Raw genomic sequence first — 27,289 nt, 5'->3', positions numbered from 1 at the left:
ATCTGTTATAGTAACCACAAATATTTTTTGATGTGTGTGTGTATTTTATTTCTTTTATTTAGGTACAAAGCTAGCGCTATGATAGTTGCTCACACACATCATTATCATGAACAATCAGTAGCAAATTTTTGTTAAAACGAACACAAATCTAAGCAAGAACGGTAAAGAGTGTAGACAATAGCTTATCTGTGGAGTTAAACGTTTATGTTACTTTTGAGAATAAATGTTATGAATTATTTATGCTACTATTGTGATTGTCTATAACGCAGTTATAACGCCATCAAATGACATCAGACAGTGGAGATGATGCCATACGCATAACTATGACTTAAATGGGTTATAAAAACCTATTAAAGAATCCATTTATGTGAATTTGCACCGTGTCATATATGTATTAAGGAATAAATAAGGTAATTTATTGGACGCTTCTGTAATGCCCTATCCGAGCCCTTTCTCTGTATGGTAACATGAATTCTGATGCCAATTCCTTACTACGAAAGTGTTATTAAAAATGAAATTAAATACCTACAATATAAACCTGCCAAAGACTATGTTATGCTACGATCATACATTATTAAAGCGATAGCCCAGTGGGAGAAAGGTTGCTTCTCAATTGAGATGTAGACGATTCGAGTCCCTTGTGGTGGCACGTACCTATAACTTTAATTTTTAAGTGACGTACGTTTATGAACATACCAGAGCAATCGAATTCACACTGGGGCACTTCCCAGAATACCCAGACGAGAACCATTTTAGACAAGCTTATTCCCCAAATTGGTCCGACAGGGAACAGACCCCGGGACCTCCGCATCCAGCGCCCACAATGTAAACCGTTAGGCCACCGAGGTCGTCGTTTAAGTCTAGATTTAAAAAAATAAAGATAGGCTCACGTATATCCACAATTTCTTGCTGAAAACTGAAAATGTGGACACGATACATGCGTGAAGATTAAGTTTTTAACTTAAAAGGATATTAAATCTGACAATGTAACCTAAACCCACGCCTTGGCAAACAATCTATTATATCCTTATTAGACTTGTATAAGAGATGGCCTCGCGGATGATATCACTGCATATAAATCTGCATTTATTATCTTTTGTATGACCTATCTTCGGACCGGTTTACGTGAGGTTTAATAAAACTATGAGAAAAGTGTTTTCTTGTGGAAATATGGATGACGTCAATCATATTTTGAATCCAAATACGGTGTAACCAAACCAAGAGAAATATTTTATTTGTATGCGTCTTCTTTTGACTCTATATCGATATACAGAGTCAAAAGAAGAAAAAGGTACCTAACAATTTGATCATTTTCACTTTTTATTGTGGGAAATGCTTCATTTCTTTCTAATGTATAAGGTAACGTTTAAACAAAATCAAACATATTCAAGGAAACCTCGAAATACAAGGAAATCTTGAAAATATACCAGATTGAAAGTTTGGAAGCCTCTCGTGTAAAATTGTGATTTTGCGCTTTGGCCCTTATACATAGAACCCATCGATATGATATGGTAGGACGGAAAAGGCTTACAGTTAAGTTAAAAGCGCATTATGGACAATATAAGGCACATGAAATTAAATTTAGAGAGAGAGCGAGAGAGAGGTTTTATTTACTCTTTACAACATTTGAATGAATGTAATTTAAAAATGTTGCTTTGGCTTATGATTATATAAGTTCAAATTTGTACAATGGCATATAGTTTTAATTAAAATTGATCAAATAAATAAATAGGGAAATAAAGCATTTATTGTATTGTTGATGTTATATTGTAAATATAACATATATAAATAAAATATATATAAAATCTAACTTTGTATTGAATTGATATTCAATTATTTTTTTGTGAAATTACATCGCTAGTTTGTTATAATTATTAAAACAAACATCGACGAAATGACGATATCCTTTTATAGATTTCTCATAGATTGCGTTACGGCTAAAAAGTCGTTGAAAACCAAATATAAGATCCGACAACAAGCACATAGAAAAATTCGTAAGGTCCGCTGGTCCCGTGTCTTAGTAGGCATAGCGTCTGTCACGGTTTGCTAGAAGACGTCGGTTCGAATCCGACCGGGTAATAATTATTAAAAAAAACTATTCCAAAAAAGAACTAGAATAGGAGAAAAGCTAGAACACAAACTACGCATCCTGCCTGACCAATGGCTTATTGAGCATGGGGTGGTGATGTACCACCAGGGGCCATATGACAATCTGTCCAATTGGACAACATATTATGGTCATTTTGATCCCTGTCTGAACGTATTAATAGCAGCATATTAGGATAAGGTTCTGAGATACCTCTGGAACTTTATATACGGGGGGATTAACAAGACAAACACCAAAATTCGATAATATTATTCTATACTGAAACATGCAGAATATTTGTTTTCTACTAAAAATCCGTTAAAAGAAGTAGGAGACTCCATTATACAAAACTTGGATTCCTCAAACTCAACAGAAGATGTTAGGGTTGGTAAACTTAAGCCTTTTAAGTCCCTCCCGCGTTCCTCCTAGTGTACCTACGTGTAATTATCATCGTTTATCATTTACAGGAGAAGTAGAGTGTCCAATCCAGCAACAACAGCAATACCGCTACATGAACAATGAAGCGGGCACGCTGCACCGAGCCAAGCCGCTCGAGGACAGCGTCACCGATGGCCATCTCTGGCCGAGCAACAATGACCGAAAAGTGGCCACTATTGACCGTCAACCACTCGACATCGGGTGAGTAATTAATTAATAAATAATTGAGACTATCAGCGCAAAAATGGTGTAACCCACATTTTTTTTCCTACAAACTATTGTAATGACTTTAAAGTCCACCTTTGGTCACGTTCTCTATGCTTTATATTTCTTTGTATTTCGATATTTTCGATCCTTTCTTATGCCTATTATAGGTTTCATATTAAAAAGTAAGGAAATCACTTGAAATGAAACCTATAAATACACATAACATAAAAGGATATATTTAAGTTGAAATGCAGCAAATCATATTTCGATTTACAATAAATTACGTGCGAGGTATCGATTTGGCGCAATTAAAAATATATTAAATGATACTAGACCACATAATTATTTTATATTTTGATACTGTTTTAATCTAAAGAAATGAATGTGTGTTACACCACTTTTGTGCCGATGGCCTCAAGTATAAAAGGAAAAATATCTTATAACAAACTCTATACAAAGATCTGTAACAATTCTGTAGCATAGTGTAGTGTAAGGATGCTAATGACACCACAGGCACATGGACTTGTCTACTTTATGTCTTATGGTGACGGGCGCAGTGGTAGTGCACCTCAGACGTTTGCAATTTAAAGCTCAGTGTGGCACTGCACTGTTATGGATAGGCGTGTCGCTTGCCACCAGGCGCACGACTTCGTCCCGTCATTTTATATCAGTAAAAGAGTTAGTTAAGAGCGGTAGCTCCGGCATGGCAGCCGACACTAGTTCCGAATCCAGTTACATTGAAGAAATTTTTCTTTGGTTTGTTCGATCTTATCAAAATAATAAATAACAAACCAGCGAAGTAATTTCACAAAAAAAAATGTGATGGTAACACATAATGATATTTAATAAATAAATAGCACCCCTTATGGAAGAATGGCATAAGGGGTGCTATTTATTTGTTATTGCTATTTAAATTTTCAAACTTCTTTGTCTGGCAGTTGGCAACACATCTGCGATCTTAACCATACTTATATATTGCAAATATACGTATAAAGCAGCTCTGTAGCCACATACTGTCGAGAACCTTTGCCAGATCAATGTTTTAGTTTAAGACTATTTCCAATCTGTATTTCGTAGGTTCCTGGTGTCGTTCGTGGTTGATGCGCGTGGCGGCGCCATGAAAGCTAAGCGACGAGGCGGCGTACGCATCATCGTGCCTCCCGCTGCTTGCAACGCGCCCACGCGTGTCACGTGCCGGTAAGTGTACTGGAAATAAATTGTTTATTTCCATAGTGTTGCTAAATCCATCGGGAACTGTATAATCAGCTACATCTAGTTTATAATTGCCATACCTATTATGAGATCCCAAATTTGCCTTCTACGACGTTTAAAACTATTGCCGAGGATAAACTCATGTAAAAAGATATTATACAATTACTGCTTGTATGACAAAATGTATAGAAGTAATCTGTTTAGCTCTTTCAATTCATTACCCACCATAATTATAAATGAGAATAAAATATTTGTTTTCAAAGACCGCTATAGCATAGCATACAAGATAAGTATGGTAACTCAATACAAACGTAGCAGCGCGGTTTGTATGTGTGTATACCTGCCGCGTGCCGTTTAGGGACGCACCCATTCGCATAATCTCGTAATGCAATCGCGTTGCAGAGTGATGGTCGTCTCACGCGCCTTTAATTATTAAACGAATGTGTGCGTAAGGTACACGGCGCGCGACAGGTGTGCACACACATATGCCGCATGCCGCTGCGTATGAATGGAGTTGCCATATAGTTTCATATTACTTCTTCATTCTCAAAGGAATCACCTTACAAATAAGTAGAGCGATTTATCAATGAATTTGACGATTTCAAATATAATTTGCTTATCTATGAAAGTTATTTCTAAATAATTTGTAGTACTCGTACAGATGCGTGGTAATTGCCCTCCTTGTACTAACGCATTTCCATTTTGGTAACTCTCGCGATATTGGCACCTAAAGCTTTTTTCTTTGAAAAGTGTCGATTCCGCTGATTTTACTTAACAATAAAATTGAAACTAAATATCTACTTATAGGGCGTTGTAGATCTCGTGTTGCTGATTCCAGATATTTTAATAACTTAATTTCGCTAAAAATGTCGATTATGTTAATTATGATAAAGAGGGTAGTATTGATGTCGTATATGGAAGTCCATATCGTCGAAAACATACGCAATATACGTAATAGTGTTTAGTTACGGCTTTATTAATCCGTAAGCTAAGCGAAAATCCTGTTTAAAATGAAGGCCAGACACAAGACAATACAATTACACCACATTACATACACTCAAATGCACTTATTCCATTACACAATGTAAACCAATAAGCGCAGAACATAATTTATTTTGAATGAAGCAATGGATAGCTATATGTACATGTCAAATGTGCTGGAAATGTCCTTAGTTTAACTGGTTGATTTTTAAACCGACTTCAAAAAGAGGGGGTTCTCAATTTGAGTGTATTTTCTTGCATATGTATAAGTCATTTGATTTGTTTGTTTTTTTGCTGGAAAGAGGGTACATCAGTATTGGTCCCATTTAAATTTGAAGAAAATATTCCACCTCTAAGGGTGGCAAACCAGGGGATGAATCCGGTTCCGCGCACTTTCAAGTAACCGATTCCAACAAAACTTACCAAATAGATGCAAGTCCACGAACTTTTGAGGTCGGTTTTTTAGTAAATGACTATTACTAATATCAGGTTTCTTACCACGGTATGACTTCTTTTTATTTTCCCGATATTTCGGAACGGTTGCACGCTCTATGGTCACGGGTGGACTGGACGGCGGCAGAAGAAGAGTGTGAAGTCATACCGTGGTAAGAAACCTGATATTAGTGACAATCATTTAGTGAATAACCACGGTTTTTTAGTACTATGTACTGAGATTATTTTTATTTTAATTACAGTAGGAAAAATACATATAATAACATTTAATTATATCTGTAAACTGCCTCTATGACCGAACGGTTACCACGCCGGATTGCCACGTAGAGGTCCCAGACTCGATTCCCGGGCCGGGAGAAATATTTGTATGGCCTACATTTATTTCTCTCGTGAGTTTGGGAGTAATTTGTGGTTGTCCATGTGTGTGTCCATGTACACGCGACCCAGGGTTTCGTGTGTCGCGGAGTGTGTGCGTTATTATTATTATTATTATGTAAAACTGTTAGTAGATATCTAATTGTATATTAAGTAATTGTAACAATTATGAGACTAGACCTCTCTTCTACTAATTGCTGTTTCCTGTTCAGGGTTCATAATTTGATCTCAATATTAATATAAAAACATATGTAATATACAATATGAAACGCGAATAAAGAATTAAGTTCGTTTGAATTATAATTTACTGTTGAGTTTTAGTAATATAGTTTATAAGAACTACTTAATAATACAATATGGACATACTTAATTGACACAATATCCTTGTTCGATACCAGCCCGTCACACCGTACCATACCTGATCCGAAATAAAGTAAAATATTATTATTATTCGCCTATTATTATTATAGCCTATTCACAGTGCCCTTACAATATTGAATAAACTCTTAGCATCAGCACCGGAGTGTGATATTTTTGCGTGGCGAAGGACGGCTGTGTATGGTGAATGCTTGAGATATTGTGAGATGATGGATGATAGGGAATCAACTGTTTTAATTTAAGTTATAATATGTTACATATCTAATTTTTGTTATGTTTAGTTCACATGGGGCATTGGTTTGTACTGTAAGGCCATGTGGATATATTTACAATAAATAAATAAATAAATAAATAAATTATTTAAAGAAATTAAAGTTTTTACACTTGCCTCACAGTACTTTTATGAAAATTAAATTTATGAGAACATTTATATAAATACGACATCAATACAAGGAGTAAAAATAAACTGGCTGTTTGACGATACCTTAATAAGATTCCGGTTGATATTTAATTTAACTATAGTGAAACAAAACTTTACACTAAAGCTTCTGCGTACATAGATGACGAAAATTCATGGTAGTGTATTAGTTTAGCTTGCAGGTTGTCTTGATTTTAGTAGCTTTAGAGCTCCTTGCAATTCTAGGGCAGCACTGCCACCCTACTTATTTCTGCCGCCAAGCAGTAATGTGTGCATTACTTTTGAGGGATTAGGGTTCTGGTGAAATTACAGACCCGTGGAACTTATCAACTTATGTCTCAGAATGACGGGCGCAATGACAGTGCCCCTTAGATGTTTGTGATTTAAAGCTCTGAGTAGCACTGTTATGGGCAGGTGTGTGACTTACCACCAGGCGCACGACTCGTTTCGTCCCGTCACTAGGTGTCATAAAAAAGTCTGTAATCTGATATACAAATACGTTTATATACAAATAGCAACCCCAAGAGTTTCTCACTCATTCTTCTCGGGTAATCTCACCTTACCAATAGTAGAGTTTCTTCAGTTTGACGATTTGAAGTGTATTTGTTTACCTATGAAATAAAGATTATCTGAGTTTGAGCAAAACTCTTTCTTCCAATCTTTAGTTTCTTAAATTTATCATTATCTTGAGCAGTCCTGTCATACATTATTTAATCTCTTCTATGTTATCAATTTATTATACAATTAAATAGTCCTATTTTAATGTTGTTCCAGTGCCGCAACCCGCCGCGCACCGGCCGCAGCGCCGCCCCCTCTGATGGAGGGTGAAGCACTGGCCTCTAGACTCTTGGAGCTGCAACCACAGGGGGCAAAGTTCTTGGCGTAAGTAACTCTTTCATGTTATGGTGGTGTGGCGATGATAGACTCTGTAGAACACTATTATAATGGATAAAAAAAACTAATATCGCACTCCTCATGGAAGAATGGCATAAGTGGAGTTACTTTAAAAATGTTTATTGCTCCATTAGATACATAAAAATATAACCGACATCTTCTCCAATTCTTGTAATTCTATCGACAATATTAACGATTATTATTATTAATTAACACATTATGTCCCACTGGTGGGCAAATACTAACGATAACGATAACGACGACGAAAGTTACAAAAATTGGAGAGCATGTGGGTTATATTTTTCTGTATCTAATGGAGTAATAAACCTTTTTAACGTAACTCCACTTATGCCATTCTTCCATGAGGGGTGAGATTATAGGATATTGTTCCTTGTGCATTTCAAATATAGTACTTTTTATGTTGCTACCGTCTTCTATTTAGTGATGCAACAGACATCAGCTTCTGCTTCCGTAATTGTGGAAGTTTCTGTTTGTGCTTCCCCCATTGACTTACAATTATATGGACGTCGGGTCCGCGCTAAAAAGTGTCCGCACTTGTAAGGCGCTAAAATCGTATACAGAGCGCGACACTCCGCTTTAGTCTTCATTTGTTCTACGGACAGCGCGATACTGCGATGACATAACAATTTAAATTTCGAATAGGTTGACTTGGGACATTTTTTTCGTGGTTTTTGTATTAGACCCGTCGTCCATTTATTTGTAAGTCAATGGCTTCCCCCTTTCCTGAAGTTTGCAAAATTTGCGACGGATCAGATGCTGGTGCGGTTTAACTGTGAAACCAAAACAAGCCCTGTTAGGAACTATTTTGTTGAGTTTTTTATAGTATTTACACTTCCGATTCCGTTTCCGCTAAGATTTACTTTTGACATCTGTTTGCGTTAAGACTCTTCCGTTGCATCACTACTTCTATCTAAGAGCATTTCACTTGTCGATGTAGCTCCCTCCAACCCTCAATGAAATCACATGAAGTAATAACTTATTTTTCATTACACTTGCGCGTAAATTTGCTTGATTTGATTGCATGGTGGCTAACATGACTATAATGCCCCAACTAAAACCCACGGCGCCTTTTTTCTTTCCATTACAGCCATGGTCGGTAAGGAGTTTTTTTTTATTTGTAGGATGACATACATCCTTGCATAGGTCAGGTTTAACTTCAAGCAAATGTTATCTAAACAGGAATTTCATTGGCTGAACATGCTACTTAAATATTTATTAATAAGAATTTCTTATAATTAATTGATTTTAATTATTTTCTGTATAAAAATTTACCATTTTTCTTTAATCCATCGTGGCTGCATGCGTGTTTGCTTTTTACATCATTTTAGTTCGAGTAGTATTATCTATGGAAGAATTAGTAAGAAGCACTATCGAAGACATTTTGTTATGGTATCCAAAAAAGAAATTACTTTCAGTCCTGACTGTATGGCGCATTAGTGACTTTGCCTTTTCCAATGGAAAAGTACCAAAAAAAAAAACAAAAAGAAACCCGCCATTTGCCAAATCCATAATTGTTGTGTTGTGAACATTGTGAACCACATTTATATTGTATTTATTTCCTCGCAAATGTGATGATAAAGATTGCATGTATAACTCGAGTTTTGTATTTTTTAACCGTCGTTAATACACAATGTACTATTTCAGGCCGGTGATAATCGAGGTGCCAATCTTTACGACATCGTGTCGTGAACGTGAGATCGTCGTGCTGCGGTCGGACACCGGCGACACCTGGCAGGACCACTATCTGCACAATAACGACAATCCCATCATACAGGTATAAGACATTGACATTTTATACCTAGTGATTATTCTATAGATTTGTATAGGCTACCTTGTTAGTACTCAGATAAATACTTCGAAAGAAAATGGTATAATCTCAGTACAGAGCACTAAAAAAAACCGACTACGAAAGTTGAAACATGACGAGGAGGGCAGAGTACGTTACTGGGTAATGAATTCCTTATATGTAATCATCGAGTATATAACCAGAAATAGAGACGAAATAGGGCCAACTCATCAAGCAAATGGGCCGTATATCACTTTTAAATATCAACTCTCGTTTGCGCTGAAATCACAAATTAGAAAGCTGAAATAGAGTACAGCACCACAATTTATCTGTGTGTACGTCTCCGTATATTCCAACAATATTCTGTATTTATTGTAATAAAGATAATATCTTTAACAATGGGAGCTGTTCCATTCGGTGGTGTGGGAAAAACAGCAAAACATCTAATTACAAAACAAACGGTATCACATTTCATCGGTAATTAAATATTAAATGTGTAATTTTTCAATTTTCGTTCATTATAGGAAAGCTCAAGTTAAACTGGCTGATTTGAAGTGAAACAATTGACGACACCCGTCAATTGTTTGGAATTCGGGCTGGCCAATCGGAGCGCAGTTGTCACTCTCTCACTCTGAATGGTTTTCAAACAAATTAAATGATATTTCGTCTCTATTTCTGGTTATATACTCGATGTATGTAATGTGCCAGACAACACACCAATTACCTGGTCTCAAACTAGGGAATTCCCTATACTAGGAGTAGCTCCGGGGTACTTGTATGTAGTAAAGAGAGCCCTAGCACGTCTCTCGCAAATGGATTCTTTATGAGTATATGAAAAGACATAAAACCAAGGAAGACTATATTGACTAATACATATTATTATGCAGGAGGCCCTTCAACGTGAGCGACAAGAGCATGGCCCTGGCGGCGAAACACTCGGTGAGAATGGCGAGCGCGTCTGTCGCATAGTGACCTGCGATTTCCCCCACTACTTGGCCGTGGTATCCCGTGTCAGGCAGGAGGTGCATATCATCGGCCCGGAGGGAGGCACTGTGTCCAGCGTCCATATACCACAGGCAAGAAAATATCTAAACTATTTGCTTAATTCAGTGGTACATTTGATATGAAAATTTGCAAAAAAGTGTTCCCTATTTTTACAATATAGTTTGACAATTTGTTTACAGGAATAATCGTAAAAATTCAAAAGGAAAAGGTTTTTCACGTTAGAAAGTAAACATTTGGAAAATGTTATTGTAGATATACACAACAATTTTTGGTCTTTGGTTTTCACGATTATTACTCGTTACAAGTCGACTGTGAACTGGTAACTGGTACTATCTCAACTGTGATAACTTTATAGGTGAAGAAAACAATTGTTTGCGTCATTTATATAGCATCTGGTTTATTAAATAAAAATACGTAGTGTACATAGATACATGTATAATAAAAACTACGTATTTTTATTTAATAAACCAGGTGCTATATAAATGACGCAAACATTTTTTTTCTTCATCCTGTAAAGTTGACCAAATTGGGATAGTACCGATTGCCAGTTCACAGTCGAAATGCAACTATTTCGGATCTAAATAGTAGAGATCTAAATATATTTGTTTTTTAGGGACCTATAATAGGTCCGAACCGATGGTTTCTTTGACAAATTAAATATACGCGATTTAGATCCGAGAAAATAGTTTCATTGCCTATACAAACATTTTACTAAATTATTTTAATTATTATTTAATATGATGACGTCAATGAATAAAGACCACAATGAATAGGGACGAAATCAGAGCCTATATATGGCGATGCTGTAGTGGTATTTGATATTGCACTGAAAAGCTAATCCACAGTAGTCTGCCATATCATTTTATAGTCTCTTAATGTAGAAACGCATCATGGTTCCACATTAAAAATGTATATGACTCAATACAGTGCGTTCGGTTTCAATAACAATACGTGGTGGGCTTTAGGTGCAGGCGCAGTTCCCGCCCGCGGCGCTGACGAAGCGCATCCGCGTGGGGCTGCAAGCGCACGAGCCAACCGCCGAGCTGCGCAGGCGCGCGCTACCGCGCTCTGTGCAAGTGTCGCCAGTCATCACCGTCGAGCCGCGCAGGCGGAAGTTCCACCGTTCCATTACGCTCTTCACACCCCTGCCATCACAGGTAATATCTCGAAAGTTGCACTGCATTATCCGTGATGCTCAAAATACTGTGCCGCGGAACGGAATGGAAGTGAATTTTTGTAACGGAATTCCATGTACGGACAACAGCACATCAGACTAGACATTTTTGTTCGAAAATCGCCTCCAGTGCAACGGAACAAGATACGTCAATGTGTAGCTTGATGTGCTGTTGACTGTACATAGCATAAAGGGCTTTATGTCAAATGGAAAGTGCCGAGACTGCGCGAATTCTCCAGAAGACGCGTGACGTCTTCCCTGACTCGTAAATTAAATTGAGCATTACAAATCGCAATACGTAGTCGAATTACATATTAATAGAAGAAACTGTGTTACTATTAATAGTATAAACACAGATAATATAATAATATGTATATATGTCCTCCCTTCTTGTCAAATATGCTTGGTGGAAACATTTTACAAACAAGTTTTCTCTTAAGAAGACAGTCATAATATCATTTATTGCAATATGTGGTACAGAAAAAGTAATATTGAATAAATACACAGTCCTACGATCGTGCCCCATACAACCGAAGCTCAATCCCATTTTGAATATTAACTAATTAAACTCAGTGATATTCAGTAGATTTGTCAACTTCATTTGATATTTAAATAATTAATTTATTAACTTTAAATAATTAATTTGTTAAAATTATATAATCACGGGACAAATTATACAAACGGAAAACTTTTGACAATTACACAGACACAAATAAAAATTACAGGCATTGGGCATTTTTTTTGTTTAAATTTGGACAAACAGTAACAGTAGCTTCGCGTTTTCAAGTGTAAAAATTTTACCCGTCTAAGTCAAATAATCATTTACTCCATAGGCAAAATGTTTACACTTGAAAACGTCATTCTTTAAGCTACTGCTCGTTCGCTACGCTGACCTTCACTAGGAAGAAACTCTAGGGATTGGTCTTTTTAAATAAACTTAAATGCTACGGAATACACTTTGAATCATAATTGTGTGGAATCTAGACTCTTGTTGTCTTTCCATACTGCTTTATCTAAAACGTACTTTTCAATTTTGTAATATGACTTGTGGAATAAATGATTATTTGAGTTTGAATGAATTCCTTATAAAAAACGTTATACCTGCACATTTACTACGTCATGCCAAACAAGTATATCCTATTAACATGCACTAACAGCATGATTTCATTGGAATGGTGTAGGATGGCAAGATCGACCGCGCGGTGGCCACCACCAGCCTGCGCCTGCTGTGCTCCATCATGGGCGGGCAGGCACGCGCCGTGTGGGAGGACGTGACAGGCTCCACGCCGCTCACACTCACCGGCGACGTCGCCTCCTTTACCACCACCGTTTCCGCCAGGTACCGCACCAAGTATTTTTTATTTAATTATTAATTCTTCAGGGTTTTACTACTAATTATGGCCCGGACGTTTGTCCGTCTCTGTTGTCGCGTGATTTTCGATATTATTTTGTTACTAAAAAGTCCGGAGTTTCTTGTTAATGTCAGGATTTTGTCCGGAGTATTCAAATTTTTCTAATTGTATGTAATTTTGATTTTAAATTGTTCTATGGATTATAATACTCCGAAATTCCGATTCGATTTCAATTTGAATTTGGATTACTCTGTACAAACTCAATAGTTCCGATTTTCTTTCTTTTTTTTTTTCAATTTCAGCGCTCTCCAAAGCGGTGGTTTTGCAGTGTCGTAATTTATTCTTTAGTCGTATTTTATTTATTTTTTCAGATTCTGGCTAATGAACTGCCAAAACATGAGCGACGCGACCAAATACGCTACCGAACTATACAGGTAAACATTTATAATTTATTCTGATGACCACGAAATAAGAAATTAGTGGAAATGGTGTCGCCATACGTACACGCATATAAACTAATCTTACCACTACTAAGGTAATATAATCTTAATTAGTATAGAGGTAATTATCAAACAAAATTGGTCCTATAATATATATCTTGTGGGAAAAAATTAAACTTATTTGAATGCTAAGTAAGGTTTACTACAAACGTCGATACTACATTTAAGTCTTTAAAAAACTACATAAGAACTATTGAATATTTGCGCCATCTAGTGTTGAGTAACGGAACTCCTAAGCCAAACAGTTCATTATTGGTTGGGTATGATAGATATATCATAACAATGACTACAAGGGAACGCCTACTTCACATTTCCAACAGTTTGTTATTCTGTGGTTGACACCAACAAAAGTTCCTCTTCTGGCCGTACAATAGATGTCATTAAAGATATCCTTTAGTAATGACTAAAGTATTGACTACGACATCCACGGGAAGACGCTGTGATTTTATAGTATAGGCAAACAAATCATATGAAATATGATTTTGAATAATTTCACTATAACAACAAAAATTATGGGCTATAATTTAACGCCATCTAATTGAAACCAACTAAACTTGTTTGTAATTTGTTATAGAGAGATGTTGCTAGTCCCATTCGAAGTCCGCATTGTTGTATTGGGCAAACGACTGGACGCGCTCGAAGGAAGACTGCTGGTTCTTTACATCACTGACAGATATTCTTACGAGACTCTGTTGCAGCAGGTACAGTTAACATCATAGAACTATTTATTTATTACAAGTAATTAAAAGTAATTTTGATCTACCGCCTCTGAAGTCGTGGGTTCGAATCCCGGCTTGCACCATTGAGTTTTCGGAATATATGTGAGAAATTTAATTTGAAATTTACTATGACCTTTTCGGTGAAGGAAATATCGTGATGAAACCTACACGTCGAAGAAGCTTCACAACCCTCGGAAAACGTGAAGTCCCCACCCGCATTGGCCCCACGTGGCGGACTATGGCCTCAACCCTAGTCTGAAAAGAGACCCGTGCCCTGCACTGGGACGTATTGCTGATGATGATAATGATTAATTAGTACAAAGGATTCTTTAACCTTTTGAGTGCCAACGACCTCAAATCGGGAACTCGTAAATACCCCAGATTGCGCCGTGCCCTTATCGCGTCTTGCCAACGAGTCTATATCGGGAAATCGTAAATACCTCAAATTGTGGCCATAGTGGGTTTTGAAACGGCAAAATTTCTATATTTTATTGAATTTTTTTTATTTTTTTTATTTTCTGCAAAAAAAAATAGTTTTCCGTACCTTTGGCAACAAAAAATAGCTTAAATCGCGATTTTAAATACGGACGGATTCGCTGATTGGTCGTTTTCCCGCATTTTTTTTCTTTGTCTGCAATTTTCGGGGTGTCAAATTTCAGGGTGGCAACTGAAAAGTTAAAGTGTGCTTTTTCCGAGTAATAAAGTATTATATAAATTCAAATGATTTGGTAAAAACTGAACATCAAAATGTAATCCATTTTTTACGACTTGTAAACTTATCTTTTATGACCGAAGTTAACTATCTATTTCTATAGCCTATTTATTACGTATTAAAATTGTACAGGAACACTATACGGAGATCGCCCACTCAACGGCCGTGACCCTGCTGGACACAAAGGACGTGTACTTGGAGTTCTCCGGGAACCTCGTGCCCGTCACGAAGTCCGGCAGCCAACCTGTCTTCGCTTTTGAGGTAAACGTCAAACAATCACAGGCGAACTTTCAAGACCTAGTTTCTTTTATAGCTAACATTAATATCGTAAGTTGTCGGGTACAAAAATGTCTAATTTAATATCACCCTCATACTGTCGCCACTTTGTTATTTATTGGATTTAGACTAGACTGTAATACCTATGTTATGTACCTGGTTCAAATATTCTCAATGTAGATGTTGAGGGACGACAAAAGATACTTAATTTATAGGTATACATATAAGTGGGTAGAAAGACACTGAACCATGATTAAAACGTTCATGGTTCACTACATTGCGCTATGACGAGGAACCGTAGAGGTGTACCTCGTATGTCGCGTACAAACCCCCAGCACATCTCGACTATGTACTGGGGCGGGACGCCTGAGAGGTGCTCCGAGTGGACCTCCAACCTCCCCTTTAGTCCAACCTCTGCTCAACAGGTTTCAAGCTTCGATAGCTATTAATCGCGGTGCAAGTGTACATGCCAGCTCATACCGACCCGATTGATGCCAACGATAGGCACCCACAGTCATAAGCGTCAATGAGGCTAGTCTACTGCGGGTCGAGCCATCACGTGGCAAATTGATAGTCATAGAACATGTTTCGTAACAATATTAAACTCGACAATTAACTCAGTTGTGTGTCTATGCATGTCGTAAAGTTAAACAGTACATAGAGGAACTTACCAGTTGTTTGTCTCTTAGGGTACATTCACTTACACAGCCATATCTTCAGTTCTAACCAAACTAAAGTCCACTCTGTTCCCGCCATATTGCCGTTGACGTTACTGCCGTCTCGATAGTGTCAAAATAATAAGTTAGCAAAGGCAAAGCAGTGTTACCACAATACAAAAATTGGGTGAAGTTCGTTTACTCACCAAATGTTTGATTATCGCGTGATTCGCGACATATGTAAACTGGATTTTAGGTTTTAAATAGGGGAATATCCATCGTGCCCTAGTGATCATTAAAAAATATCATCTTGTTCACAGTCGTTCAAAGAGAACCGAGTGGAGTTCACAGTGCGCGTGAAGCACCACGAAGAGAAACCTGCGGGTAGAATCTACTTCATGAATGAACCTAAGGTAAATTATGCGCACTCTATTGTTATTATTGATAACAAAATAACCTGATCTTGTATTTATCTGCCATGGTGACTGTACTGGAACTCTCTAGAAGTTTCCATCTAAAAAAGAAAACAATTTTTCATTCTACATAAACTAATTACAATAATCGTGAATATTTCAGGTGCCGAAAGGTGAACAGTCGCAAACACCAGCTTGCGTGTTGGACGTTGAACTGCCGGAGAGAATCGCACCTAGAGCCGGCAAGAGCCAGGTCGACTATCTCAACTTGGACCAATCTGGTGAGATTGATCGATTTAACTATCTGATTTATTTCGTAGAGCGGATAACAATATTTATATACTAGACAACTCTTAACACGCGTAAAGCCAACTTTGGAATTGGTTGAACGAGGATTGCCTGAAACAGTTTATTGCTTCAAAACGATTTTCACTTTATGAATAGACAAAGGTAGATATATCCATACAGGTGACATTTATACGTAGCTTTGTCTTCCGCAATTAACGAGAGCATCACAGTCCCGTGGCTAACTTTACACGTTGGCTTTTGCTATTGATAAAACTTTGTTAATGGTACAGGTTTCGACGCCCTCAATGACGAACTAAGCCACTGGGGAGAGCACAACCACAGCATCGGCCCACCTTCGATTCCTCATGACAATAGCCAAATCAATGGACATGTAAGTTCTTACTCTTACGTAAACATACTAAAACGTCATTCCCTTTTCAGTGGTAGAAAAATACTGCATGGAGTAGCACATGATACAACCCTGGAGTTAAATTAGAAATTTCTTCATTATTGACCATTATTTCCACACAACTCACCTATTCCTTTTTTACAGGACAAGATTATAACGAATGGTGACGTCAAACCTACAATAACAAAAGATGATAAGCCTGATAGCCCCAAGCCGCAAGTTAACGGAAACACCCCTAAAGTTGACTCTAACAAAACCAAAGCCACTTTTGACTCGGATGAAGACAAGACCCCGATTAATACTCTTGAAAAGGGCGATAAAGGTAAAAAGAAAGACGGTGGCTTCTTCGGCGGTATCGCGGGTAAAGTTAAGAATGTTTTCGGCCACAGTGAAGATAAGGGAGATGATAGCAAGGAATCCTCTCCCAAACCTCAACCGAAACGCAGAGAATCCAAAGAAAAATCACCACCTAAACCCGCACCGCGAATCATCGAAGAGAGTTTACTAGACAAAGTCGAAGATATGTTCAAGGATCTCCATTCAAAACCGCCGAAAGAAGACGATATTGAAAGTAAAGTTTACGCTACGAAATTAGTAGTAGAAGAAGACAGACCCACTAATCTACAAGAAGATATCTACGCGCAGTACGCCAATATGCAACCAGTTGAAACTCCTATTCGCACAAAAATGACCGATCCTTTCACAGATTATTACGATTGCTGTGATGGTAAATTAGGCTATAAACATACACATGACGAAACGTCAACTCTAGTCGATAGAATTGAAACCGCTAAATTCACTGCAAAAGAAAAGTTAAATGATCTAAGCGACAATGTTCAAAGTGACGTCCAAGATGATTTGGATAAACTAAACAAAGAAAAAGATAATATTAAACAAAAAACTGTAGAAGTAACTGATGATATTATTGAAAAATGTGAAAAAGTTAAATCGGATGTAAAAGATCAGGCTCAGAACACGAAGCAGGCAGCTAGTGACAAAATAAGTAACCTGAAACGTTCAGCACATGAAGCATACGACGACGTTAATGCTGAGGCAGCTGAAATTCACGGTAGTCTAAAGAAATCAGCTGACAATGTTAAAGAAAATCTGCAACATAAAGCTCATGAAATTGATTTCCTGGCCAGGGAACAATCAGAAGAACTGAAAAACCGTGGCGATGAAGTGGCTCACAACTTGAAACAACAAGCTCGAGATGGAGCTAATGATGTATCAGAATCATTACAAGGTTTAGAAGAGAACTTGAACAGAAAATCAAAAGAATTGACAGCGGAGGCAAAACTAGCTATAGACAATGTAAAAGAAGCGGCAAATGAAAGACTGCACGAAGCAAACGAGTCAATCGAAAACGCTAAGGGAAAAGCAGACAAAGCCAAAGATGAAGTAAATAAGAAAGCGAAGAAGAAGAGCAAGGAAGGAAAAAACTTCTTGACGGGCTTCGTGTCTGGCATATTTGGCGAAAAAGACAAAATAGAGAATGAAGTTAAAGGAAAGGCCAAGGAGGCAAAGAAAGCTGCTGAAGATTTAGCCGATCAGGCAGCCGCAAAGAAAGAAGATATTAAAGAAAGTGCTGCTAAAAAACAAGATGAATTCAGAGATGGTGCCCAGCATTTAGCTCAGAGCGCGCAGGCTAAAAAAGATGAACTAGAGAAGACAGCATACGATACAGCAGATAAAGCGAAGAAAACCATCCAAGACAAAACAAATGATGCCATCAAGACGGCACAAGAAAAAAAAGATCAAGTAGAGCACACAATTCACGACGAAAAGGAAAAACTAGGAAGTGCTCTTCACGACAAAGCCGAAGAAGCCAAAACCGTGGCACTGAAAGCAAAAGAAGATCTAATTGGGATTGGCGACGCTATTCACGATAAAGCTCATGAAGTCAAAGAAGACATAAAAATTCAAAAAGATCGAGTACAAAATGCAGTTGAAAGCAAAGCTAGCGGATTGAATGAAAGTGCAGGAGATTTCGTACAAACCACGAAAGATAAAACAAGTGAGTTAAAACAAGCGACACAAGAAAAGATGGAAGAAACAAAAAAGGCGGTGAAAGACAAAAAAGATGAGGTTGTCGATGGAACCAAAAACTTAATAGAACAAGCTTCAGCGAAAAAGGACGAAATCGAAAATAGTATTGCGAAAAAGGGCGAAGAATTTAAAGAAGCTTCGGAACACCTAGCGCAAAGCGCGCAGGCCAAGAAAGATGAATTTGCAAAATCTGTACATGATAAAACACATGATATCAAACAAGAAATCTGCGACAGGAGTAATGAAATCGGCGCAGCTATTAAAGATAAGACAGGTGAATTAAAGCAAGCAGCACATGATAAGGCAGAAGAAACAAGACAGGCCGCCAAAAACAAAAAAGATGAAGTCGTCGAAGGAACCAAAAACTTAATAGAACAAGCTACAGCGAAAAAAGACGAACTCAAAGATAATATTACGAAAAAAGGTGAAGAATTTAAAGAAGGCTCGGAACAACTAGCACAAAGTGTGCATGCCAAGAAAGATGAATTCGCAAAAGCTGTACAGGACAAAACACAAGATATCAAACAAGGAATCTCAGACAAGACGCATGAAATCGGTGCAGCTATTAGCAATAAGTCATCGGAGATTGGTAATGCTATTCATGGAAAAAAGAACGAAGTACAAAACGCAACTAAAAATGAAATGGATAGGATAAGACAGGAAGCTGAACAAACTACAGAAGAAATCAAAAGATCAGCGGAAGAAACACTTAATGCAGCGGCGGATAAGAAAGCTGAGATCTCAGCTGACATTGGAAACAAATGGGACGCCGTACAGAAATCTGGTAAAGAGGGAATAGAGAATATTCAGCAAGCTGCAAGTGGCAAGGCTGATGATTTGCGAAGGTCGACGAAACAGGTGTTTGATCATGCACAAGACTCGTCTTTAGGCGTCTTCGACAAGGTCGAAAGCGCTTCTAAGGACAAAATGAGCGACGCCAAAGATACGTGGGAAGACTTGCAGAGTTCGACTCGGGACACTTTCGCAGATTTCAAGGATGATGTTCACAGCTGGGAAAACTCCGCTCAGGATACATTACATAGCTTCCAGAGTTCAGCTGGAAATACTTTTGATAGTTTAGATGATTCGGCGAGGGAATTCATTGGTGGAGGTCAACAAACGGCACATAATGTTGAAAATGCGGGGAAAGAACTTTTCGGCGAGGCAAGGGATAGTTTTGAAGGGTTTCAAGTATCTGCGGATAACAAACTTGAGGATGTCAAAGGGGCGGCAAAAGAAAGGCTGGAAGAGGCGAGCGCGAGACTGGGAGAAGTGGTGCAAGGTGTGACTGACGATACACGGGAAGTGGAGATGGCGGTCGCCAGTGAAGCTGACGAATTTACAAGCAGTCTCAACGATTTGGGCAACTCTGTCTTTGGATTTTCAGGCAAAGGTAGGCTTGTTAATAATTTGGTATAGACACTCACTTGTAAATAAGTAAATGTTGCTCGTCCCGAACGCTCTGCATTTTTCTAATAACTCTGACCGTCGTCTGATTAGAATATTTATACATAATAATAAACAGTAATTAATTATAGGTAAAAGTTACCATGATTTGAAACTTTACCAGTATTGTTATCAGGTTTCATGAAGGATTCAAGCACCAAATTATTGGAAGCAGAAAAGTCACAGTCATCGCCATCACCACAAAAGAAGGGTTCCGGGTAAGTCTGTTAATTCATATCTATATCATTATTAAGAACATTAATGTTATATAAATGTAAATAATTGCACGAGATACCTAGGCACAGGACTAAAATCACGAGGATGTATCCAATACATTTCGAGTTCAAATGTCCATCCCACTATTTAATATCACTGTATTGAAAATTGTGAAACCGATCAATAAAAATTCAAATTTAAATTAAGGCTGTAAATCGAGTCAAATTCTTCGTCAAAGCGTTTCTTGCATCGAGTATATACTCGACGGCTTCTTGCGAAACAAAAATCAACAAAGTTCGTGTAGAATAATTCTAACGAACGTAAAAGTTATATCTGAAGACAACATAAAAATTGGTTGCTGTATTTACTAAAAATGCCTACTTCTTTGGGAATCACCATACTTATCGACACAGAATCGACTATTAATTATTTATTTCGACGATTAAGCCAATCGAAAATACCTTTATGTCATGCAATACAAAAGAAGATGTTGTCACCGACGGAAGGCGAAACGCAGAACTTCTTTTTTCGTTCTTATTGCATGAACTTTTTTAACCAAGGAAATTACTGCCTTAACCTTAACTATTTCCGCCGCCAAGCGGTAATGTGAGCATCACTGCGTTCTGGCTTTGAAGGGTAAGGATGCTGGTGGAATTACAGGCACATGGGACGTAATCAACTTATACCTCAGTGATTTTGATGTAAACCTCTGAGTGGTACTGCAACTATTATGAACAGGTGTGTCACTTACCACCAATCGCACGACTTGTTCGTTCCGTCACCTGGTGTCACAAAAAAAACTTAATCCTTTTTCTATTCAACTCAAACCGATTCGGCCTCGATAAGTGTAATGACTCCCTTTTGTATAATTAAATGAGTTTCATAGTTTTCCCCATAACATGTGAAATGGTCACATTGCCTGCTCTAACTCCACGCACGCGTTTACAGAATACCCAAGCTAAAGCGGAAGGGCAAGAAATAAGCGACGCCGCGGCGACCGACATGTATGATATAGTTGCTTAGTTTTACTATTTATTGTTGTTGCTATACACATTGTGGTACGATTATTTCATTTCTTAATTCCGCGTAATCAGTCAGATCAAAATTACTACGAGTGAATTATTGTTTTAGGGTTTACAATAAACTAATAAATATCGGTATAAATTCCGATATTTTTTATTGGCAATTCTCTGAACAAAACCTTCACAAATAATTGATTTACTTGTTGAGTCCTATATAATTAGAAGGCAGAGTAGATATTTATTACGTTGTTGAAGAAATGGAATAATCGTATTTTTTAAGTAGGTACACTGTATATGTCACAGTATCACTCATATTCCAGTGTATAAACGATATTATGTAAAAGAGATTATTCTGAAACAAGTCGAATGTACAATCGAGTACAGAATTTTATGACATAAAAATTTAATTTTTGACTAAATCAAGTCCTAGAACCTTATTAAAAATATGGTATATATTATTCTACTATCTTAAAGATTTATTAAATCACCAGTAAATAATATTAAACAATTTTAAATCATGGCTACACTTGCCTAAATCATTTTAAATAAATAATTTTTTGACAATCAAATTTGATAAAACTTTTTGTTGCATATTTTTGAAATATTGTTTTAATAATTTAAAATTTTTAATCGGATATTTTGCATTTTTAATTAATAATTATTATAATAATAAGTTATAAATGTCACTATCAGTGTGTTGCGTAATTTATTCTATTTTAAAAAGTGTTTTTCTCTATAAATTTTACATTTTGTAAATTATAATTGTCACATAATATAAACGCAAATATAAATAAAACACGCTCTATAGTTTACTATAATTACTTACTTTCTTTTGCCGCGAATTTAAATAGATCTGCTAGATTATTTATTTTTGTATTGTATTCAGTACATACATTATTGATGTCAATTCTGATGAATGAACAATTTAGAAACCTAAACTAATTTGCGGATGATAAGTGTCCTTTTAAACTGTCTATATTAGCAACGAATCTGAAATGATCTATGACGATATGAATTTGGGCATGGACGGAAAAATATAACCACAAATAATTGGTGTCATATACAATCTCTTTGAGAAAGGCAACACTATACATATTTAAAGCTATAATATTAGTTTAGGTTTAGACGAGCAGTAGAATCGACATCATAATGTAATAATTATACATTAAGACATCAGAAACGAAACTGTGTCACAAAAATGTCGTCCGTGTATTTTTAATTTAAGAAAACATTAAAGATTAATTTAGTCGTCTCTTTTATTTTACGCTTAAATTATGCAAATAAACTCTCGAAAATAAATAATAAATATATATATGTATATTTTTAATATATTTTCAAATACACGGATTTTTTTACCTCAGAACAATTGTTAATAGGAACTTAGTAATAATTTGTCTCGCTCACACCAATTCATAGTTTGCACCGTTATGAGTAAAGAGATCTAAGCCTAAATTTAAAATATTGACGGCAAAATCTTGATATTTAACTTTATATTTAAGGGCAATATTTGCCTTTGGAATGTAAGTAAAATTACATTTTATTAACAATTGGTACGAGGCATTAGTTTAAAAACGCTTGCGTTGCTTGTGATGTCTCTCTGTAAGTTGTTAATTTTAAGATATTATATGAGACGTTCTCGATCATTCTTGCCTTTTTATTTTGCTTGGTCGCATTGTTTTTACTTCATGAGCATACTTGAACTGCTGTGCTTTTTAAATAGTTTAGTTTTATATATTGAAATTGGCTATCACTCTACTAGCCGAAACAAACTGATTACAATCTTTAGACAAATACTTTAAAAAATTTACTATAAAACCAATATTTTTGTTATTACATTTCTACAAAAATATCTGTAAAAAGTACGCTTGCAAAGAATTTATTATATATTATTATTAATTAAAGTTTTTCAGCTTCTTATATTGAGTTCCAGCCTTCCAAATTGTTGTTTCTCACGCATTGCACATTTCCACTTCCATCGAAATACTGCATCATACAAAATTTGTAAAATTGTAAATAGCTATACAAAATTAATTTCTGGATTTTTTTAATTTGTGATTTCATTTTGGATTTAATATAATAATTTAATAATTTTCTCAACAGCGATCTTAGTCAGTATTTTTTTTCTTCAAAATATTAACTCACTTGTTCCTCTTTGCATACTGTTAGTGTCAGAATATACCGCGACTAGTTTGCATATGCCACTATATACAAAAAAAAAAGATTAAGTGTAGTTGAATTGTATCCTTTACTTCTGTCATGCAGTTATTTCGATATCATTGTGCATATTCTCACAATAAAGCACGTGGTCACATAATTCACATTCACCGCACTTTTTGGTAAGTTTTAGTTTAAATTTGTTTTTGACAATTTTACTTCTTTAAACCTATGTGATGGTAAAAATTCAAATTGTTTTTAAGTGTGATTTTCCGTTTTTACTACTTTTTTGTTTATTTTTATAACAATGTTGTTATGTTGTTATTTATTTTTATAACATCTTGGTTTTTTTTATAACAAGAGCAAATTCTGAGTAGCATAAAATATTATTTAAAATTTTAGATTTGATATTAATAATAAATGTTTTCACATTACAGTTTTTTCTCCAAATTAAGACGCAGCCATTGAAAACAAGGATTTAATGGACGAATCGCTTCAGTAAATTTTAGATATACTTAGCTTTAAGGAAACGAATGTTAACTAAAGCATGTAAGTTTCTCAATATAGACATGCCAGGAAATGTGACTGTCTTTTTTAATCTTATAATTTTTATGGTGTTAATACATCATAATTGAGTAAATTTAAAAAATGGCAAATCACTTTTCTTTATCATGTTACTAGAGCGTTTTCAAATTGCTGCACTGCATTTTGTTGAAATTATACGTGAAAGTACACTTGAGAGAAAACCGAGCCACCTTTATTTTTTACGTAATGCTGATTGTTTCTAACATGCCTGACGATGCAAAAATGTAATCTACCTGTAGACGAGTGTACAAGACGTCTTATTTACTAATCGTGTGTGTGTGTTCGATCGTGTGCACAAACCGTAATTATATTCAAGTTTGGTAATGGCGCATTTACATTATGCAAGTAAGTTACATGTCATAATTTTGCATAATGAAAATGCATTTTTATACCATAGCTAAATAAACAAGCTGTTACCGTAGGTGACTCTTAGGGTCGTATTCCAGAACTATACTCAATGCTCAAGTAAGGACTTGAGTATGATTTCAAGCATTGAAAACATGACCCTAATGGCAAAGACTTTAGTATGATTTCTAGTGCATTAAATCACACTCAAGTCCTGACTTGAGCATTGAGTACAGTTCTGGAATACGACCCTTACTCGAACCTATTAAAAAATTAGGCTATAAGACCGTTAGGGTTAACATTTCAGTACATAAAAAGTTCAATATTATAAGCATGTTAATGAAGGTTTTATGGGAATCATTAAAATATTTCTAATGCTCATTCTGACCAAATTATGTTTCTTAATAAGTATCATCACTTTATTTCTGGTGAAAAGTCAAACTAAATATGTTTTAATATCCGAGGATACGAGATTGCGTCAGAGATCTTCCGACTTACTGGTTAACCTGAGGGTCATTTTTTAATGCCACAAAGCGACAATATCCATTTAATTACATTGTAGATACCCCTTGAATTTGAGTTGAGTTATGGCAATGATTAAAAAATAAAATAAAAAATATCAAATTTTTGTTTTTACTTCCAATTACGAAACTTTTGTTTTAAATACACTACCGTAATAAGGTAATTGCTAGACAAATGTCAAAAATATGTATTTCTGAGTGAGTTTGTTATCCACTCTATATGTGTCCTTGAAGTTTAGGTAAATATAAAATATAAATATATCGTTTACATATTCCGATATCTGATGATTGAACAACAACGTTTTTCCGGGCTCAGTTTATTCATTATCAATTATTGTAAGTGTGGCACAATGAACATACGTGCCAAAAACAATCACGGGAATTCCCGCAGTTAACGTACATAATGTTCATTATGCTATGTACAATTTCTTTACAAAAATTCGCTTCCATTCTGTCGTCGTCAATGTATCAAAATTAAATAAATTAATTAATTAAAATATATCAAAAGTCTTTGTTGGAAATTGTACCTTATATCATTTACATAGAGTTTAAAACAAGAAAGTGGCAGTTAGTTCATAATGGCATACTTTAGTATTGACTTTTGACCTGCAATCTAAATAAGAAATCTGACAAATGCAAAAAAAAACATTTGATCCAACTTCTTTTTGATTTACGTGCAAATTAACGAAGTGTAGGAATAACAAAATTTTATAAAAGATTTTAGTCCTAAGTAATACTAACTATAATCTCAATTTTAAATAATATTCAGTCTTTTACATAATGTATTTGGTCATTAAAACATGTTTTATAGAGAATAGAGTGGTGCTTTCGTAACGTGACCATTAATTGCGTGTACAATAATTGTAATATAAATTGCGTTATTTTGAAAATTCTATAAACATAGAGAGGCCCAATTTATCTACTGTTATAGAACTTTCTAGAAAAAGAAATGAGCGCGATTGGCCCCAAAGCCTTTCAGGGTGAACATAAATGGACCTTAAGTTTTTTTTTATATAGAGACTATGTTTCGCTTTATCTACAGTCCTTGCAGTAGTTCATATTACATCGCGTATTTGGTATAGTATGTGCTCTGTACATAAAGAAATTGCTGATTTTCGTGAATAGTAGCCCAAAATAAAAATATTTAATTTATGTATTTAGAATGTTCTAAAACGACGAACGAGACAACATTGGGCGGTACAATTCGACGATATCTTTCGCAGGAATTGAGTGTTTTTGAAATAGGCTACTATTCTAGAAAGCCATCGAAATGTTCACTACGGGTTATGTGATTATTTAAACAATTAGATAACTAAGGTACTCTGAAAGTACTAAGAAATTGTTGAAATGTGGCTTAATGGTAAATCCATTCCAATGCCGTAAAACTAATATACAAATCACCTCATACTATCACTTCACTTCACTATAATATCCAACTCGCACATAGGTAAGGTAAATTTTTTTATATTTACCTTCATAAAAATTTTAAAACATAAGTATTGTGCTATTATTTTAAAGGCGGGGCTTTGATAATATACTAGGTTTCAGGTAAAATTCAATTATTCTGTACTGTAGATATTGAACGGAAAACCTTCGCAAATATCTCTTCGCCACTGTGGTACCGTAACTAAAAATGCTATAGCAGAAAATGGATAGAGCTATTTTTTCCCTTTTACAATAAATATAAGTTTCGTTTTCGCATAATGTCATTGGTATGCTTTTTGTTCCACTATTTCGGAATCTTTTAAAAAAACTAGATGTTACTGTGCATGTGTGTGTGTCTATTTATTTATTTATATTATTTTCATATGTGTATGTGCAGTATGTGTATTAAATACGTATTCTGTTGCGCCCTCAATTTTATCTTACAGTTTTTCCTGTAATCCGAAGGTTGTCTGGAATATATTGCTATTTAGCAATAAGGACGCTTGTTGCACCGGTATTTATTATTTTTTTGTATTATGTATTTGTCCCAGTGGATCATGTAATGGTGGTCATACTAGCATGTCAGTGTGCAATGAAGAATATTTGTATTGTATTGTGTATTTTTTTATTCCGTGTGTAGTTTATGAATGTAAAATATTATAAGAAGACATTCTGTGGTTACGCTTTTCTTGGCTTCTCAAAACTTTTATATCCTAAGATAGCCTGTAAGAAATTGCTACTTAGCAATGAGGCCATCTGTTGTACGCCTGCTT

General features: G+C 35.8%; 1 protein-coding gene across 3 annotated transcripts in view; it reads left to right on the top strand.

Annotated features, from left to right (window-relative positions):
* The window catches only part of LOC113228209 (ankyrin-1-like), a 212,463-nt gene extending 190,431 nt beyond the window's left edge, over nt 1–22,032 (top strand). For 2 of the 3 annotated variants that reach the window (XM_026461457.1, XM_026461458.1), the window contains exons 19-34: nt 2,554–2,725; nt 3,809–3,928; nt 7,323–7,430; nt 9,108–9,237; nt 10,137–10,325; nt 11,220–11,411; nt 12,610–12,767; nt 13,152–13,214; nt 13,855–13,981; nt 14,844–14,972; nt 15,964–16,056; nt 16,220–16,337; nt 16,635–16,735; nt 16,898–20,195; nt 20,385–20,466; nt 21,413–22,032. In XM_026461457.1, coding sequence (XP_026317242.1) covers nt 2,554–2,725; nt 3,809–3,928; nt 7,323–7,430; nt 9,108–9,237; nt 10,137–10,325; nt 11,220–11,411; nt 12,610–12,767; nt 13,152–13,214; nt 13,855–13,981; nt 14,844–14,972; nt 15,964–16,056; nt 16,220–16,337; nt 16,635–16,735; nt 16,898–20,195; nt 20,385–20,466; nt 21,413–21,446 — 5,114 coding nt within the window. In that variant the 3' untranslated portion in view covers nt 21,447–22,032. The remainder of the gene's footprint in view (nt 1–2,553; nt 2,726–3,808; nt 3,929–7,322; nt 7,431–9,107; nt 9,238–10,136; nt 10,326–11,219; nt 11,412–12,609; nt 12,768–13,151; nt 13,215–13,854; nt 13,982–14,843; nt 14,973–15,963; nt 16,057–16,219; nt 16,338–16,634; nt 16,736–16,897; nt 20,196–20,384; nt 20,467–21,412) is intronic. The other variant, XR_003310282.1, reaches the window with a different exon arrangement.
* The last annotated feature ends 5,257 nt before the right edge of the window (nt 22,033–27,289 follow it).

Source organism: Hyposmocoma kahamanoa, unplaced genomic scaffold, assembly GCF_003589595.1.
Source record: "Hyposmocoma kahamanoa isolate Upper Pololo Valley unplaced genomic scaffold, ASM358959v1 224, whole genome shotgun sequence".
Taxonomy (NCBI): domain Eukaryota; kingdom Metazoa; phylum Arthropoda; class Insecta; order Lepidoptera; family Cosmopterigidae; genus Hyposmocoma; species Hyposmocoma kahamanoa.
The sequence above is the reverse complement of the archived record's forward strand: the minus strand, read 5'-3'. Positions and strand labels throughout refer to the sequence as shown.